The 19,353-nt window shown below is 40.3% G+C and overlaps 1 protein-coding gene across 2 annotated transcripts in view; it reads right to left on the minus strand.

Moving 5' to 3' along the window:
- Positions 1-11,747: 11,747 nt before the first annotated feature.
- Positions 11,748-19,353, minus strand: part of LOC134520273 (protein FAM169B-like) — a 43,443-nt gene continuing 35,837 nt past the window's right edge. For both annotated transcript variants that reach the window (XM_063345374.1, XM_063345373.1), the window contains exons 6-9: positions 19,007-19,189; positions 16,535-16,663; positions 13,135-13,211; positions 11,748-12,125 (exon numbers count right to left, since the gene is read on the minus strand). In XM_063345374.1, the coding sequence (XP_063201444.1) occupies positions 11,904-12,125; positions 13,135-13,211; positions 16,535-16,663; positions 19,007-19,189 (611 nt within the window). In that variant the 3' untranslated portion in view covers positions 11,748-11,903. The remainder of the gene's footprint in view (positions 12,126-13,134; positions 13,212-16,534; positions 16,664-19,006; positions 19,190-19,353) is intronic.

Raw genomic sequence — 19,353 nt, forward strand, 5'->3', positions numbered from 1 at the left:
TATGCAGTCTTCAAATGAAGGCAAACATCTGAAATTATCCATCTGTATTTTCAGATATTACTAAAGTTCTTCCTACCATTTCTGCACTCTATTGTCAATTACCTCCACAACGTTTCCAGTTTGTTTGGTTTTTTACTGTTTGAGGGTAAATTGCTATAAATTAGTCATGCCGTTGTTGTTGCAGTATTTTAAGACCAGCCCACACACGTAGGCCATATGCAGCCTGTTTATGGTGGCACCTATGATAAACGCAGGCATGTAACTTCATGAGCACAATGAACAATTGAGAACACTCACTATGTAGGATAGTGGATCCTGGCTGGAAGAAGACAGAAAAGCAAGGAAAGTTAAACATGGTCAGGTGGTCTGAATATGGCGCTGGGTATGCATCTTTACCCACATAAACCGATATTGTCACACAGCAGGGCTGACACCAAGGCTGCAGATCAGCAGGCATAAGTCTTAGTCCAGTCTCATGCTAGTGGAGTGCTCTGCTGCACAAGGACCAGATTCTTCATTGCTTTGGAGACTTCAGTATGTAGAGCAGATAATGTCCTACTACAACTAGGCACCCTGCCCAGTCACAGCAAGTTAATTCTTTCCTGGATGAGCAAATCCATGCCAGAATAGCCTAGACTTTTTCATAAGTGAGCAATGGCTCGCTTATGAAAAATGGCAATATAGATTGCTTTCAAGCCAGGCCCCAGGAATCACTTGGTGGGGCTGTCCGAGGCCACAGAAGGCATCCTGCTTCTCTTCCCCGTAGACTTTTCACCCCACTTCTGTCACATTGACAGTTTCCTGGCATATTTTGAAGGAGAATATGTTTCTGACCTAACGTTATGTGGACTTTCAGTGCTTCTTCCAAATCACAAAGAACTAGACTGCTGCAATCAAAGAGTTCCCACCGATAGCAAAAAACCAGGACAGAAGCTAAGATCTCACAGCAATCCTTTCTTACATTAAATGCCCCACAATAGCACCTAATCTTGAAATATCAGTCAGCAAAAGCCAATTGAGAGGCTGTTGACAAGTCCCTCCACAGTCCTGTTCTCTGCGCCAGCTTCTGTGTAATGCTGGAAAGATTTCAGTTCTAATAAATTCTTTGTCGACATGAGCAAAGTTTTTATTAGGCCAGTGAAGCGCATGCACTCTCTAACGCATGTAAGGTACTGTGCTGTGTGTTGTAGAGGGGCAAATGTAGCTTAAGACAGAGGTAGAAATGAAGTGGGAGGGCTGACACACACAACCCACACTGACCTGGTGGCCTTAGGGCCACTACAGCTCAACAGTGGTTCACTACAGTTCGCAGTTCTCGGCATAGTAACTATTTCAAAATGCTCATTACTGCGCAAAGCAAAAAATTGAACCCTTTCCACTCAAATCCTTTCCTGAACATCTAACTCCAGTGCTTTTCTGCCCTCCCTTAATAAAAACATTGGCTCCTGATGCTGGGCAACTTCACCTCAGTGTTGTGCTCCACTCCGAGCTGGCTGCGTTTAAAGGAGGGTGGCAGGTAGCATTCAGCATTCTTGGTCTGTGAAGTGTTCGGAATCCTTCAGGACAGAGAACACTACATATTTTACCCCCCCACATCTTACACAAGCCAACTACTTACTTTTTTTTTTTTCCCCTCTAGTTTTCATTTCTTGCAAGACACTGCTATTTTATGGAGAGCAGAAAAACACCATAAGTAAGTCAGAGGCAAATAATAATACCCATTTAGTTCACCACTAGAAACCCTAGGAAGATTTTCTCTTTCCACAAGACCCAGCAATATCCTGCATGAGAGATGGCCTGCTGCTATTATTTCAGAGGTGCAATCTCTTTTTTTTCATCTTTCCTGCTGCAGAAAATTCTTCATCAGCTCCTGGTAAACACTATTTCTGTTTTACCCTGTTGTGCCGCATGGGGAAACACACTGCTGGGTGCAGGATCTTCCTGGTATCTATTTTACGCCTCCGGGAGTTTTCCAGCAGCCAGCAATAATATAAAAGATCACCACGGACTGTGATGCGACCAATTACAGCAGACAGCAGTTATTTATAGAAAAGTCAGCGGCGCTGAAGCTGTAACACCAGCCAGCGCACCCCTCTGCTTCCCATCACTTAGTGTGTGTGCTAGCATCCTGCAACACCCTGTGTAGCAAGGAGTTTTAAGGCAATTACCTTGGTACCTCACAAAACTGTGGAGACACACGGTATATGCCCACAGGACAACAAAGGAGTAGCACTTTACATACACCGTATCTTCGAGCTGCCACAGCATATTTCATTTTCATAAATCGCTGACCCCAGATGTCACTTTCCTTCTGAAATCCTTGTCCACCTACTCAGCAGCATAGCACATTAGGGCACAGCACAATCGACGTGTGTAAGACCCCGTAACACACAGCTTCACGATTCCTAGCTCTTTGCAAAGTGTCTCTTCTCATCCTCTCCAGGACCTGCTGTAAGGTACAAAGGCAGACACCATGTTAGCTAGGTTCCTTTCTGAACTTCCCCAATCATGAAAACATACAGGTTTCACTCTCTTGATGCAAACGTGGAAAATCCACCAAAAAGCTAGAAAAAGCACAGTAACCAAGTGTGAGACGTTACTTCCAGCGGTCATCTACTGCCTCACCGAATCCCTGCTACAAGGCAAACAATGCTGATGGCCTCTAACACGCAAATACCCATTCTCAGAGCTGACAGGCGGGATCAGGACTGTTTGGGTGACGCAGTTTGTAACTCAGCCACCTGACATCAGTCACTGAAGAAATTTGGATTCAAAACGTAATTTCCAATTATTTTGCTTCTGGAATATTTAATACACTATGTAAGTGCAAACCCGCTCTTGGAAGCTGAGGGAAAAAGTTCACGGCCCCTTTCTGAGGTGAGCACTTCCAGCTGAGCGCGTTGCAGAATGAAATGCAATATTGCCATCTACTGCCCAGATGTGGAAACATCCCCTCTCCCTCTGACATTCGCTGAAGATGAGATCAATGTTTCAGGACAAGGAATCTTTTAATCATAATGAAAATGTGATCTTGACTGATCCGAGGTCACATTACATTAATACAGTCTTCAAAGCTTTTTTAATAATACAATTAACGATTTCTGCCATACCATTAAGAGAATTAAAGACCAAAAAGCTTAAGGGGTATTGACCTATTCAGTTTCAGTTTTAAAATAACGTCAAAGCAATATGGACTTTTTTCTTTTTTTACCCCTCCCTCCCCTTTAAACTCCCAGATACATAATTCTTAGATGTGTTGTTCTATTTGTGTTCATGGATATCACACTTTTAGTAAAGATTTGGATAAGCCAGTAGAGGGGATCTCCATTCTGATTAGCTAACCCCTTTTATCTTGTGAACCAGCAGGTCAGGCTAGGGCAGCTCGCACCACAGTAAGAAGAAAAACAACAACATTAATTAGGAAGGTCGAAACTACAGTTTGATGCTGAGAGAGACACTCTTCCACAAAGGCGCTTTAATTCATCACCCCCTTTCTGCAAGACAACAGTCTCGTTCTCTTCCTTAACCTAGCATCTCGCTAAAGCTCTCATCCGCGCCTTTGCAAATGACTTGGAAAGCTTTAAAGGAATTTAATAAAGCCCCAAATATATCCTGGCTAATATTTACTCACAACACAGTCACTCCTCAGCACCAGAAGCCACAGATTCAAATGGCATTTCTCAACAAGTGGTCCTATTAGTTGGCTACTAACTTTAGCCTGAGCATCCCTGGGTTCGAACTGCTCCCTTAGCAGCGGTGCACAACGTGGGATTCTGGCTCCCGTGAACACCCACTAGCAGGACACAGCGGGGCTCAAACTACCTGGAGGCCGTGGCCAGAAAGGCAGGACTGATGCGCACTGATACGGTTGTTATATGAGCGAGGCTGGCATCAGAACGCAGCAACACAGTGAGTTTCGCCCTGGACGAGTGCCAGCATTCAGAAAAGATTTTAGCCAAAGTGGCATTATACCATGTGCCTCTGTATCAGCTGAGTTCTGTTCTGTACTTGCTTGTTTTCTTCCTTTTTTTATTCTTTTTTTCAGGCATTATATACAAAACCTGGCAGCCCACGTTTACTTTTAAGTAAGGACAAGTGAATGCAGGGTAAGTTATTTTGAATCGATTGCACATACTGGCAGGGTTTTGTGAGGGAAAGCAGACGTGTCTGAGGCTCCACGCCACTCCTGGACAGGATACAAGAGGAGAGAAGCAGAACTGCGCCTGTGCATGAAAAATTGCAGATGAAACCAGGGGACTGTGAAAAATCTATAACAACAATGAAGAACACAACTCAGCCCGTGTCATCACCGTATGAGCTTATTGTCCTGGGCAGAGGTTCAACCATGGGATTTGGCAAAGATGATTCTTTGTGATCAGAGCTACACCAATCCACCGCTACAAATACATTGAATAATCTAGCATTGAAGCTGCCAGGATTCTACTTCCCGGCATTTCTGGGTCCTGAGCAGCAGAATACTGGCTGCCTCCTGGATTTCTAATACTAATGTTTTTTTCCCTTGGCTAGGGCAAGCAATATGGTTTGTCCTGACCCTGCAAAGTTGAGAGGTGAATTATCAGAATATGTCTTACCTCCCTTCAGATCCCATTGCTAGAATGGGAGGGGACAGGGAATCATCTCTGTCATTGCAATTATGCTGCATCAAAGAGACTGGCTGGTCTGAGACTAAGACACTGCAAGGCTGTAACCAGGCAAAAATACAGAGGCAAAAATGAAGCACTTCTATTGCTTGTAACTGATGTCAGCTCTCTTTGGTAGAAACCTGCCCTCCCATTGCTCAGTAGGACCGCAGCACCACTCTGTAAGCTTAGGCCTGCAAGTCAAAAGCCAGGCAAGGACAGAGCACAGCATGGTACATCCATCTGTTGGAAGCCAAACGCTCTCTGAAGCTCTCAGTCTCAGTTACCTCAATGAGTAGAAAGACATAAGATCCCTCCCTCCCATCCCCAGCGTGGCAGAGCAATGTGCTTTGCGATCTATTTGACAACTCACAAGGATATTACCTGTCGAAGTGCCAGTGTCTTTGATGCCTTAACTGTTCAGGCAGGACATGCTAAATATCATCTTGCAGAAACTTCTGATGTCTACAGGGAGCAAGACCCCTTCTTGACCTTTTCTCTTGCTATTTTGCTGGTTTTGTTCTGTGCTTCTCAGAGCTGCTCCTCCATTCCAGATGCACAAAAGAGGTCAAACTAGCAGAGGTGGCTTGTGCCAAAGGCTTTGGCTTCTACCAAGAGATGCTTTAAAAAGAAGATATTTGTGCTTGTGACATAGAGCAAAGAGGGACAATACATCTTTCACTCCAATTGATTTACCCACCAACCTTCTACGCAAACAAGGATAAAAGCAGCATTTCAGTCTGTATTACAGCAGATGGGCTCCGCATGCAGCACAAGGGAAATAGCTTTAAAAAAGACTGAGCCAGCCCCAAGATCTGGTGAGGGTGGGGGAATCAGAAGGCTCTTTCATATCATGTGCTTGAAGACAGCATTTACCTAAAAAGCATCTTAGTTAAGATACTTAGCAAAGGCTGGTAAGAGAGGGGACATGCCAAGCGAAAAGAAACTTAGAAAATGAGTCAGTTGAACTAATCCTTTTAGGAAGGGTTTTTCTTTTCTTCCTCCCTACTCCTTGCAGAAAGCTGGGAGGGGATTACTGGTTCCAGGTAGGAGGATTGAAGGTACGCTGCACATCTGTATCTTCTAAAAGCAGCATGAAATTAATGCCATTATGCCAAGGCTACTCCTGTGACCAAAGGGCACACATAGCTCCAAAGTGTTTCTCCTCTCATGGTCACTGACCTTTAACACACCACAGTCCAGAGAGGCTGAGCTATTAATTTACGAATCAGATATTGGTGAATGAATACCAACATCCCCAAACGTACTCATAATGGTGAATGCAACCTCTGATCTCCTCCCGGAGAATGGGAAAAAAAAAAAAAAAGTTCAACTTCATCCAAGTGTCAGGTGGCTGGGAGAAAAGAATTCTTCCAGATGGAGTTTATTGATCTTCCAAAAATGGAGCCTTCAGTTTAAATTAAAACCAAAAAGATTTCTTCAAAAAAACACCACCAAAAAAAAACCCCAACAACCTTCAAGACAGAAAAATTCAATAACGCAAGGATAAAGTCTAAGGCAAATAGAGAAGATTAAACTGATACTTTACCATCAAGTTGGATTGCAAGAGGAAACAAATTGAAAAGCAGGCTAATTACAAACTCCTAATTTTGTCTCCTGTGTACTTAGATTTTATTGCATGTTCATCTGTAATAAGAAATATATAAAGGAAGGCCTGAGTAAATAGCAAACAACCAACTACAGCTGGATGCATTCTTTGTTTATGCAGTTGAGCAACAGATTTGACACAGCAGAAATTCTATTTGGACATCTTAATTTCATCTGTTTCCGCAAGATCCTTGATATGCAAATGTTAAGAAGGATCCAGTTAGGTTTAAACTGTTCCCTCCCTTCTTCATCCATAGGAAAGGACACTAAAATGTGATTTGAACCACCCCTAAACGACTGCAAATCAACTGCTGCGTTTTACTGGCCTGCCAAGGCTTTCTTTAGGAACACGGGTCAGTTAGAGGGAATCAATCCCAATTACATCAGCTAGGCACTCAGCTCTAAGGATGTCACTGAGCCTTTGTTTGGACACAGTCAATGCAAAGGTGCCAAGTGAGTCTGTTTTTCAGACTAATGAGTTCAGACAAGTTAGCTGTTTTTTCCTACTTTGTCACCTACTTATAAGACAGTCTTTTGGATGGCTCACTTCTCATAATCAAGTAATACAAGTGAAAAGTGGTTATTTAGAAGTGTTTAATTTGTATTTCTAATCCTCTAAGAGTTCAACACAACAACCATGGCAGAAAGAAGGTATCAGAAGTTTCTGTAAGGTGACTTCTAGCAGATCCTTCAAGAACAGTCCATGAGTGTCCGAACAGATCCCAAAATACATTAATGTCATCATTGTCATGGGAGGGAAGGATATCAGCCCAAGTTCCTGATGTGATAAACTACGAGTTGCACAGAGCTCCTACCATTTAGCAGACAGTGATATTGCAAGCCTGAAAAACCATGAAAATAGAGTTAGCATTGTGCTTACAAGGAGCAAGGGAAAGAACAGGGAATGCTTTGAAATGTTTGCATTGCAATCTTTGATTAAGATGGAGAACTGCCTTCAACATACAATTTTATGTTTGCACTGAAGTGTTACTATATCAATTAAGCTAAACATTAAACATTTTTTAAAAATTTAAAAATAAAAATTAAAATGAAATGGTCTGCTTACTGAATCTGCTCTTCTCTCCTTTGGAATGGTCACATACAAAACAAAGCAGCAAAGGAAGAAACTTAGCCTTTAGGGCAAATATAGACCATCCTTGCTTTTCTAATGCTGAGAACATTAACAGGGTATTACACGGCTGCTGCTACTAAATGAAAAAAAGAAAAGTGCTCAATAGTACTATGAAGCAAAGTATGTAATACACAAGAGAAGGGTCAGAAACAGAAAATTAGATGTTCAAGTTCTTTGAGCAGAGAACCATTTAGTGCTGGGAAACCATGAAATACAACAGGGAAAAGTCCCACCCAGACAGGCTTCCTGATGAGACAAGAGGACGAAGGGACACAACCTGGGTGCAGTCTGCGTTTCCTGCTACTCTATGACTTCATCTTGGCTTCACAAATATTTGAAAACCTCAGTCCTGGGCCCACTCAACATAAACTCCAGAGATACAATGAGACTGAATGGCAAACACAAGACAAGCTTTACCATGCCATCATCCTCCTTTTTCTGAACGGGTAACCTTTCTCTGAAGAAGTCAAGCCAACCAGTGACGTATTTAAATCTCAGGCACCGTCTCAAGAACCCGAGAGATGACAACAATGTTAAGCTATGTAATGGTGCCATCTCATGGTAATAATAAAGATGACACTGGATCAAGACTACATTTTCAGTGGCACACTGCAGCCGTTGTGGCCATTAAAACTAACACGTTAAAGCAGATACCTCTTAATTCCTCTGTATCGTTTAGGTTTTACATGTATATTCACCATTAAGACACCCACAAGTACAAAAGAATCCCGTGATGATTTACAACCACAGGTCAGAGTGGCTGGGAAATGCTAACCCACACGACTGTAACTGTAACTGGGCCTCTGATGACGTTCAGGCTTCTAAGAGGAATTTGAAAAATTTAAACGCTCTCTGAAAGGAAAATAAGGATTAATCAAGGTCAGGAAAATCTGCCTCACAGAGACAGATCCAAAAAACAGCGCTGTTCACTGATGTCATGACAGAATCATAGAATTGTCTAGGTTGGAAAGGACCTTTAAGATCATCAAGTCCAACCATCAACCTAACACTGATAAAACCACCACTAAACCACGTCACTAAGCACCTCGTCTACCCAGTATCCATCCTCACATTGAAAGAATCTTGATAGTACCAGAGCCATAGCTCAGCATCAAATAGAAAAGCAAAATCCATCATAGGAGACTAAAACAACATGAAGTCAGACTAAAAAAATTGGGTGCACTTGTAAACACGAAACTTTAGAACAACTTGCCAAGGAACATGGCAGATTTCCCACTGCCCAACATCTGAAAATCAAAACTGTCATATCAAAATGATCTTTCTAAAAAATGGATTGTTTCAACCAAACCCAATGATTTTTGATACAGCAACCATGCATGAAATTGTCTGGCTTACATTATGTGAAACATCATGACAGATTAACGTAATGAAATTTCTAGCCGTAAAATCCATATGTTTACTTTTCTTGCGAGTGATTCAAAAACTTTATTTAGTCGGCACCCACCCACCCAGATCACCGCTAACACTAATGTTGATGTCTATCGTCCTACTTGTAGGCCAGACTTAAGTGTCTATGCTTATAAGAACAATAGGTACAAATTTCCTTTCATCAGGTCTTCCATCTCTCACGCACACACACTTACCTCCTTGTCTCCTAAGCAGAAATACCACCGTGTCAAGCCATAACCACCAGGAGTGGAGATTCTGAGAGAGATTAAATCCAAGGTTTTGAAAACTTTACTCCAAAAACTGGAATGCCTTTCAAGCCTTTGCCAACTTTTCCAGCACTCTGAAAGAATCCTACCCTTGAGTAAACGCATATTTCTTTTAAATAAAAGAACTTCCACTGTGAGAAAAATATGTTTGTGCTGTTGGGTTGGTTTTTTGTTTGTTTGGTTTTTTTCCTATTATGTTCTATTAAGACAGTGAAGATATTGGATCTGTTTCTGCTTCAGACTCTCTTAGGATTCTTGTGATCTCACTAAGAAGCACTTCAGACTGCCAAGAACGAGTTGCAGGTCCAAGACTCTAAACTAATCAGATACCTTAAAGCACTAATAAAAATATAAAAAAAAAAGAAAGAAAGAATATCAATATGCAGACTAATTGTTCCGTAAGTCGGCATTTCTGAAAAAATATGGAGCAAGCCTGTGTCTCCCTGCAACCTGTAGCCCAGAAGTTTAGTACTGTTAAGTAGGACCTAAGAACTCCTGGCTCTGGTTCCTTACTGGATATAGTTAATGGGCAAATGTCTGTATCCTCTTATTCAGCTTTTCTGCTCGGTGTGTTTCATTTGCCAGGCAGGGCAGATGAACTGAATGTGGAACATCCCTAATTGTTACAAGTTTTGATTAGAAGGATGATGTGATCACTTTCTTTGATTAGAAAGTACCGAGCCATTGCCAACACCATCTCACCAAATGCACCTTTGCTTACCTCTATAATATGCCCCGTTGCCATCATGAGCACTTCTGATGAAAAAGCTTTACTTGGAAAACAGAAAGCTAAACATAATCAAGGAAGACAATTCTTACATAGAGGAAAGAAGCAACTCTTCTGGGAGAACAGCCAGTAAAGTGGCTGTAAATGCAGCCAGTGGATCACTGGGTAATAGAGAGGTGAAACAGAAATTCAGTTTGGGGATATTGAAAAATTGCTGGTTTTTCCTCTGACTCAACGTGTCCCTAGATATAGAATGAATTTAATCAAATTAGGTGTCTGCCCATTCTACACACAGTACCTTACCCATCTTCTTTATTCTAATACAAATTCCTACAGAGTTTCCTGGGGCTGCCTTAGATAAAATTTTCTTGAAAGATTTAAATCAGATTTAACTTCTAAATAGCCCCCACTTGCTGAAACAACTCCAGTTTACCTTACCTTGACAATTATAATATAGGCTGTTATGTGCAAACTAGACACGAAGCTAGTTTGCTAGGCTACTGCAACTCCAGAATCAGCTTTCATAAGGAGAGATATAATTTTCTATCATGCTTAGGAGCAACTGGTACTGCAATTTTTCACAAATACTGTATATTTTTTAAAAAGGTATGTATTTAACTATACATTAAGTAAGTATGTAGGCTGTTGCACAAGAGGACACACAGTTTCTAGCAGTCTTTATAGCATGCTCTTTGCAACTTAATGAATCAACAACCTGAAGATCAACTGATTATAAAGTTAGTCCTAAATGCATTCTCTTTGAGACAAGAGAACCATAGCAACATGATTAAGGCTGGCACACAATTCAGTGTTTTAATTCTCTTGGCAAACACTTGGAAGTTCCAATTATAGCTTTTTAAATTTTTTTTTCTTTTAAAGAGATGCCTAGAAAGGTCTGATTTCTATGTGTCTCAGGCATATGGCTTACCAAGCAGCTCACCATGGGAGGAGTTACTTGGATACATGAATAAATGCTATGTTAAATCACGACCTTAAACAAAAACAGGGTGACAGGGCTACGTATGAGCAATTATGCCATACAGGGGCAAAAATATACATCCTTACAGTGTATCTACAATGCCTGCCTACAGAACTGTCTCCCTGGAAATGCTGGATCAGTTTCTGGAAAGAAATAGCTACTTCTCCTTGTTCCAAGACACCCACTTAAGGAATTACAAGCTGCTGGATCTATTCAGGTTGATCAAAACAAGACCCTTCTGCTCAGTTCTCCACTGAGCCCTCCTCTTTGCAAAGTTTTCTCTGCCACTGGACAAAAGATCTGATCCTTAAGAATTTCACCTGTAATCCTTAATACAACATCCAAGTTTTAGAAATTCCCCACTAAAAAAAAAACATTCTAATACAGAACCAGCTTGTGGTGAAAGAACAAAATTTCTTTACCAAGCCATAACATGAGTAATCCGGTGAAATATGTTATGCTTGCAACTTAATTAAATGCAAAACATTAGGAAAGAGGCTAGAGGAAATAAAACATGCAATAGGTAATCTACACAAAGTTCTACATCCTGACCTTACACGTGACATGATCACAGTGCCTGAATTTAAAGGCAATTTAAGGCCTGTAGCTTGCTCGCTCTTCTTCTCTGTACCAAACTTTTTCCGCACAAATGGAGTTTGTATGCCATCCTGTCCACCACAGGGTTTGAGGCAGATTTTTCTGCTAGAAAAACTCAAATGAAAGCAATTCAAGATCAATTGTTCTCTTTGAAAGGAAGGTTACAGCTGTCATTCTGATACCAACGTGTGTTGCGGTATCTCTCTTCCATAATGCAGGATGTGGTTTCCATAGAAATATCTTCTTACATCAGTATCTACAAGCCCTCCAATTATTCCCTTTTGGACATCTCATGCAATCCAATAAAATCTTTTCAGAGCAGGCAAATAACTAGGCTCAACTAGTACTTAATTACTTGGTAAGAAGAGAAAGAAAAGGACAATTAGCAAAGAAAAGCTTTATTTAAAACAAAACACAAGATGGAGAACATGTGCCTTGCAAAAAATTCATACCTTACCTGAAGAAATCTCTCCAGCGTTACAAATTATGAACAGTCAATTATAATTTTTAAGACCACAGATTTTGCTGATTTCTGAAAGTGCAATTATGGTATAATTCTAAATTGTTTGGTGGCTTTGTCTCCAACTGAGCCCCCAGGGCCTGCTCTTTTTCTGAATCCTTTGCATTGCTGAGTGTTGCCTGCACCTTGTTCTAAGTCCTCTTGTTCAGACCCTTGTGTGTTTAGAGTCCCTGCTGCTGCTGTGTCATCTTTTTTTTCTGTGGAATCTCCTGCCACTTTCCCAACACCAGGAATGTATTCAACACCCTGAAATTAGAACCAAGACAGAGGGAACACCAAATTACACATGAGCAACATAAACAGTGACTTGATCCTAATATAAAATGCTTCTGTCAACCAAGGCGACCATAAACGTGCAAGGCAAGAAACTTAGCTGCATTGTTTGTATAGAACGGCTTCACTCCTGCTGCTCTGCCAGAGTTCCCAGAAGCGTCAGCATAAAGAAAACTGGGAGTACACAGAGCCTTGATCTGGCTGGGTGGGCTCTGAAGCCATGACCACAGCACATAACGCAAGAGCGTGCACCACAGGGGCCAGTGCTGTCATAGCTCCCCCAGAAGACCCATGTCTGAAGAAAACAAACTGATTTAATTGTGTGGCAACCAAAATGTGCTGGGGAAACAACCCCTACAGCTCTTTGTTTTGCTTCCACTCGTCTCTCCATTTTTTTAATTACTTGGAAAAGCTTAATTACTGTGATTTGTTTTCTCAGATACATGTTCCTCTAACTAGGTTTAGGCTTCTTTCAAACATTTCAGCCTGTTTTAGGCCTCCATCCTGCAAAAAGCTAAGCACAGTCAGATCTGCAACTCAGTAGTGGGATAAAATAATTAGGACTGTAAAGAGTTTGGCTTACTCATTCTAAAGGTGTCACGCTCAAGCCCTTGTATAGGCACAGGAAAAAAATCACAGTTCAGTTCAGAAGGCCACTGCATACGCAAACTTTGGAATTCACTGTTTGCCAGCTTGTTACAGTTCCCTTATCTCAGTAAGGATCAAACTAAAACATTTAGTGAAAACTGTCCAGTACTCTTTAGCCTCTCAAACTACCAGAGCTATATAAATTAGCTACATCAATCAATTATATGTGTATATTATATAACTGTGAGCACCTACATTAACCTATGCCTCAGTAGTAAAACACACCTATATTTCTCTGTGATGGCGTCTCATATTTATACCTCAGTACTTCACTAAAAAGGTAAAAGGCCAACAATGAAAAGGAAAGCCATACATAGAAAATCAGTCACTGTACCTTATTCATCTGGTTCGTATCTGTTTGTCTGGGTTCACTGGTTTGAGCATACTCCATTTGAGAACCCACTTCAGCCTCTGGAGAAATGGGGTGAATAGTTTTGCCCAAGAGAGAGATGTGAAAACAAAAAATGTTAGCAGACTTCACTTAAATGGCAATTTTCACTTAAAAAAAAGCACTAGAAAAAGCCACCCGAATGCCACCTTCAACCCCTCTGGCCTCACCTTCGTTAATTAACCAAAACAAGGTGCCTGATGACACTATCATAAAAGACTATGGTGAACAACTACACAGGAACCAGAACGTCTCTGGGTCTGTCTTAGCTTGAAAGTTCTGCTAAATACCTAATCGTTCACCTCTTACACCCAGAAAACCCATATCCCCTTCATTCTTTACAGAAAATGCTGATACTCTGCCCAGCTCAGGTAAAGGATTATATGCAATCATTTGAAATTGATTTTAGTTCTTGCTCAGTCTGCTTATTTTTTGCATTAGCTTCACATTTACATGTGTTATGTATATTACTAAACTACTTCAAAACAGCTCAGTTCGCTGCCTGGTAGATTTAGCAACCAGGATCAAATCACGTAAAATGATTTCTGTTCTTCCAATCTGCCCCAGAAGAGAAATGTCACTGTGTTCCTGTTGCTGAGACTATTAGCTGTAAATAAACCTCTCCATTTTTCACACAATAAGAATCAGTGCAGAATGAACGACTGCAGCTATGTGTGACAACGTGCTAAAGAGCTTTATTTTTATAGATATATGTATATATGCAGACAGAAATATGTATGTATCTATATGTCTCTGTATCTGCGCACGTCCAAATTGAAGTATCAGTCGCAGTAAACAGAGTGCTGCAGTTTATCTGTACTGCCACTAGATGCAGCCACATAACCTTGCAAAATTTAAAATTCTGACCTCAGGGTTATAGAAACCTTTTTTGGAATATCTATGATAGCAGAATTCTTACAACAACATTAACAGTATTTAATCCTGAGTACTGTGGGAAAAGAATGTAATTTGAGCAGAATTTTCAATTTTTCTTCTTAATTTTGTTCCAAAACATAGCACTGCAAATGTCAATGGGGATCTAAGAAGTAAGAGCAGAGTAAGAGTTGTCTGTTTTCATTGTTGTTGCCATAGATCCAGATTGGAGCTGACAATATTGAATTACAGTGTGTTTTGCTTTCTACATAACAGGGTAAGTAGGAACGAAGTACTATATTCCCAAGTGGCCCCCTAAAGACAGAATCATTGACTCATAGAATAGTTTGGGTTGGAAGGGACCTTTAAGGTCATCTAGTCCAACTCCCCCTACAACGAGCAGGGAGATCTTCAACTAGATCAGGTTGCTCGAAGCCTCCTCCAACCTGACCTCGATTGTTTCCAGGGATGGGGCATCTACCACCTCTCTGGGCAACCTGTGCCAGTGTTTCACCATCCTCATTGTAAAAAATTTCTTCCTTATATCTAGTCTAAATCGTGCAACTCCAGTCGTGTCCATTCTATGCCACGTCATTTTCCTCTCTGTGTCCCTATACCACAACTCTGGAAAGACAAGCTTCTCTTTACATGTATGGTAAGCAGCACACTAGGTCAGATGATAAAGGATTTCTGCACTCATAAAATGTTTCTGCTTTATCTACTATTAACAGATAGCACAAAGCTCTGGAAAATTCTCTTGTTATTTCCTCACCAGCTATCAGACAGAGCTATGCAGGAGTAATGCTGCTTTTAGGACAAAAGTAAAATGAGGGAAATTCTCCCCTAGTTTTAGCAGGTGTTATCTGTTCTGTACCCTCCCTTGGTATTTCTCTGGGTATGAAAGATGGACAGAACTGCAACGATAGAAGCACAAGAAGCACACAAGTAGATTCCATATGTAAAGGAGATTTAATAAATGTATTACACACTGTTTTAGATCCTGTTTTTATAGTGGGTTGATTTTCCACTGAAGATGGATGAATTAAAGCCTGTTCAGCACATTCAGTGTAAAAAAAATGATGCCCAGTAAGCTGTGCACCAGAGTGGAGAATATAATTTAAAAAACAGATTTTTATTACATATTTTAGTGCCAAATTCACGTGCTTCAGCTCCCTTCCACTATTAAACTCACATTGCAACTCGCAATCCATAAATATATATATAAACTCACACCCCCATTTCTGGTTTATATTTTCCCTCCTTCTTTTCTTTGTAGAAGAGATCTCATTAATGTGCAGAACTGGTCAAAGCAGTTCCCAGGCCTGGCATGTATTTTTTTACTGACAGCCACTCTAGTGGAATTATATTTACCCATGTTTTGGGTTGTTTCTCTTTGTTTACTTGTTTTTGTAGAAGATGGCAAAAAGAAGAAAGAAAAAAGAAAGTATACTTTCCTCCAGGATCCACTTTCTGTTTGCTGATCTGATCATAGTTCTCTTTAATTGCCATTAATAAACTGAACTTAACAAGATGGATTAAAGGAAAGAGCAATACCAGTTTTTGTTGGTTTAAAGCATGAGGAACATAAATATAATGGCTTCAGAGGAAACCAGCCTAGGGCTAAATTCTGACTTAACTCTCCTGTGGAGTGCTGCAGACAAGATGAAACGCAATGTCTCAACGGAAGGTCCCCAAGCCAACACAAAGCAGGATAGATGTGGGAAGGCATGGGAGCAATTTGCTCTGCAGCACTCCTTGCTGCACTTCCAGAAAGAGACAATGTGTGCCCTTCTTTTGGAACCCAATGCTTATCACAGCTTGTGTGCACGCAGCAGAGGGGCCTGTCTGGATCCCCAAGCCAGCTGAACAGATTACATCAACAAGATCCCCGTACAAACTGTCAAAAGGTTTTCCTACTCTATCGCTATCTTTTGTGAAGAAGGCAGAAAATGCTCCCAGCAAGAAGGATTTACCCTGTAGCAGAGTACTTTGAATCTTCCAAAAGCCATAATGAAAACGTTTGTGTTTCCATCCAAGAATGGTATTGGCACCAAATTGAAGGTAATTAAACACATTGCCCATTGGCCATACAAATATCTTCTTTGTAATAATTTCAGAGAAACAAACCCCCCTCTATAACCCAGACATTGTGTTGTGCAACGGGAATTTTTTGGGCTAACTTCTACCCTGCTGTAAGTGCACTGCAGTGGGAGTTACAGCCACTTTATGGCAAGACTGGGCTTTGTTCGGTATCTCTCAGATGCTCTGTAGTTCCATTTCATTACCTCATAATTTCTAAGAATTGTACTGTTTACTGGGAATAGACCAGTGAACTGGACTGCACACTCAGTAGTTTCTCCACGTGCAAACAACAGAGAAACCACCTATCTACTATCACTACCTAATGCTCGATTTTCTTTCGTGTCTTTATAAAACTAACATGGACAAGTTCACGCTGTTTATTTTAACTCACTTCCAGAAGGGGATGACTCCATCTGAATTTTTAACCAGATATTCACTCGCTGGCTCCAATCTCCTGGTGCTTCCACCTCCCACAGTCGCTTCTGCTCCTCAGGATAAGACTGCAAGAACTTCTGGCAAACTGAATAGGAGAAGCCAAGGGGTAAAAGCATGAATGAGTGAAGAGTACAGTGGAAGAGGGAATGCATTCTATCCCAGAAATACTCTCAGACCTACTTTCATTAGTTCCTTTGGAAATCTTTTCTTCTTTCTTCTCATCTTCCTTTTTTTCTTTTAGTTGGGGCTTTTAGGAAAAGTCTATGTGGAACGACCTAAACAGGCACAAGTGAATCCTGTCTATCTGCTTCAGTCTATCTTCCTTCTTGTAATTGCAGAAATACTTGAAATGACTTACTGAGCCACCTTCTTCTGGCACTGCATCACAGAACTATCGCCAGACACTCAGCAGGTTTTAGACTAACAGCAGTGCGGGGTTTTTCACCCTCACCACTCTGAAATGAAAGGTGTTTCAGTATCTTCCAGCTTTAACCATTAAGAATGCTACTCTAATCTCTATTTATAAACAAAACCTGGTATCAGTTCGTTCTTGGGACAATTTTCAATTTTCCCTCCATTTTACTACGGCTACAGTATAATCCATTGCTGGGCTTCGTTTACGTCTTTGGGCGTGGAAAACAGGAAATAGGAAGAACTGACAGCAGAATAACAGGGGTGCCTGTGTCAGATGTACGATCGCCTTTAGCAACCATGTTCCCAGAGATTCCTATCACTGTCAGTAATCACTGAACATTAATATAATTTGGATAAACAATCACATTTAGGTTTGCTTATATTATCAAACTGAAATCTGTCTTATTTAGAGGTTTCCTTAGGCTCTGCAGAGACAAGAGGAGGAATATGTTGTAGGACAAACAGTTCAAAAAATTTAAATGTGATTTTTAAACTTTCCTTAGCCACCATTATATCAGTTCCATCAACTGTACTAAGACGGCAAACTGTAAACAAAACTATTTTCATGCTCTCCTCTGTCCATTGTAGTTCATCAAACTACAGAAAGGGTAATTTACCTTCAACATTCAGTTGAGTTTAACAATGGGATGTCAAAACAAAAACCTTAATTCTAGTATGTAAACATTTGCCTTACAATAATGAGCAGATCACTGTCATTAATTTTATCCAAGGATATCCGAACTAAATTAATCATTTCAATAAAAGCTACTGAAAGTAACATATATACCAAAACAAAGATATCTGCTAAACGGCTTTTTACTTACTTTTAGGCCTCCGGCACATTAAACAACACGCTAGTGAAAACTGCACGTTCAGTACAGAAATTTAGAGTAAAAGGTTGCATTTTTTTTTGTGAAAGTACGAGATTGTGGTTCCAATGAAATTAAAAACAGGCAGTGACTTCAAAATTTAACTTACAGTATTAGTATTTTTATAAAAGTAGGACTTAGAAAACCTAATATGAACATGATACAAGTCAAATTTATTCACTATTAACTCTAAACTTAACTAAGATGAAAACACAGTCTTGCATTATATAGCTAGCATGAACAAACAGTGCAGCTTTCTGATCCATAGTGTCTAAACCATCGATGCCTGCCATAAAAAAAATTGATATTACAGGGAGAAGAGAAAGAATGTTGTCAATAGTATTATTGAATTTAGAAGTAGCAGTATCTTAGAAACTCCTAGGGTACACTTGTATACATTCAATGGCACATTCTGACCAAGAGAAAGAACATATACAGTGAAAAGTTTGTTGACGCTTATTAGGAAATACCTGTAAAGTCCTAAGCCAATAGAAACATCTCCCAAAAAATGACAGCAAAGACTGTATACCATACAGAGAGCAACTTTAGGAAAAAATGCTTTTCTACAGAAAACAGTTTTATAAATAATATGAGCACGGATATTGTCTGTAAATTGTACTAGCAAAACCCTAACTTCAACCTGAACAAAGAGAAGATATATAACTACTTAGTGATCTTTTGAAAGTGCCAAATGTTCAAAGACAGTCAATATAAAACAAGCACTAATGTGACTGGATGAATGAGCTTTCTTACAAACGCAGTATCTCCAAGAGCATTATGTGCATAGTGTAGGCTTGACAACATCTTATGATTCTTTTCCCTCTGGTGTCAAATAAAATGGGTAAGTCACTGTCTAGGGCAATGACATAGTTCTATTTCTAAGAGAGAGAGTGAGGTAAGAATGCAAAATGTCAAACAGGCAGTATGAGTTTTACACTTCTCATTGTCTTACATAAAAACTGGCCTACCTTTCTACAGGAAATTCCAGATGTCTCAAGAAAAGTAACCAGTTGTAAGCTAACAACAGTTCAGTTCAGACAAGGGCACTGAACTCTTATACAGTTAAGAAAATCCTACCAAGACCATATTGAAATTTATACATTATACATAACCCTTACCTAACGTTTCCACATCAAATGATTTACCTTGATACATCGCGGCAGAAATAGGACAGCTGATCCCCAAGGCATCCTCAGCCATGAAAGACTGACAGAAATCATGCAGCATTTTCATCCCTAGGCCACCTCTTCTGTACTTTCTCCGGACAAATATAGTATCCAAAACTGGCAGCAAGTAACATTGACTGGTTGTACCATCACATAGGCTCCCTGAAAGCAGACAGTAAAAAATAGATGAATTTGAAAACAAAACTGGTGTATTGCTGTACTAATTGCTGTGTGATTCTAGCCACAAGTATTGCCCTGATACCTTTCCATGGGCTATGAGGGTGACCCCAACTGAAATGTATTTGCATAGACAGTAAAACACTTTC

This window comes from Chroicocephalus ridibundus, chromosome 9 (assembly GCF_963924245.1).
Source record: "Chroicocephalus ridibundus chromosome 9, bChrRid1.1, whole genome shotgun sequence".
NCBI lineage: Eukaryota > Metazoa > Chordata > Aves > Charadriiformes > Laridae > Chroicocephalus > Chroicocephalus ridibundus.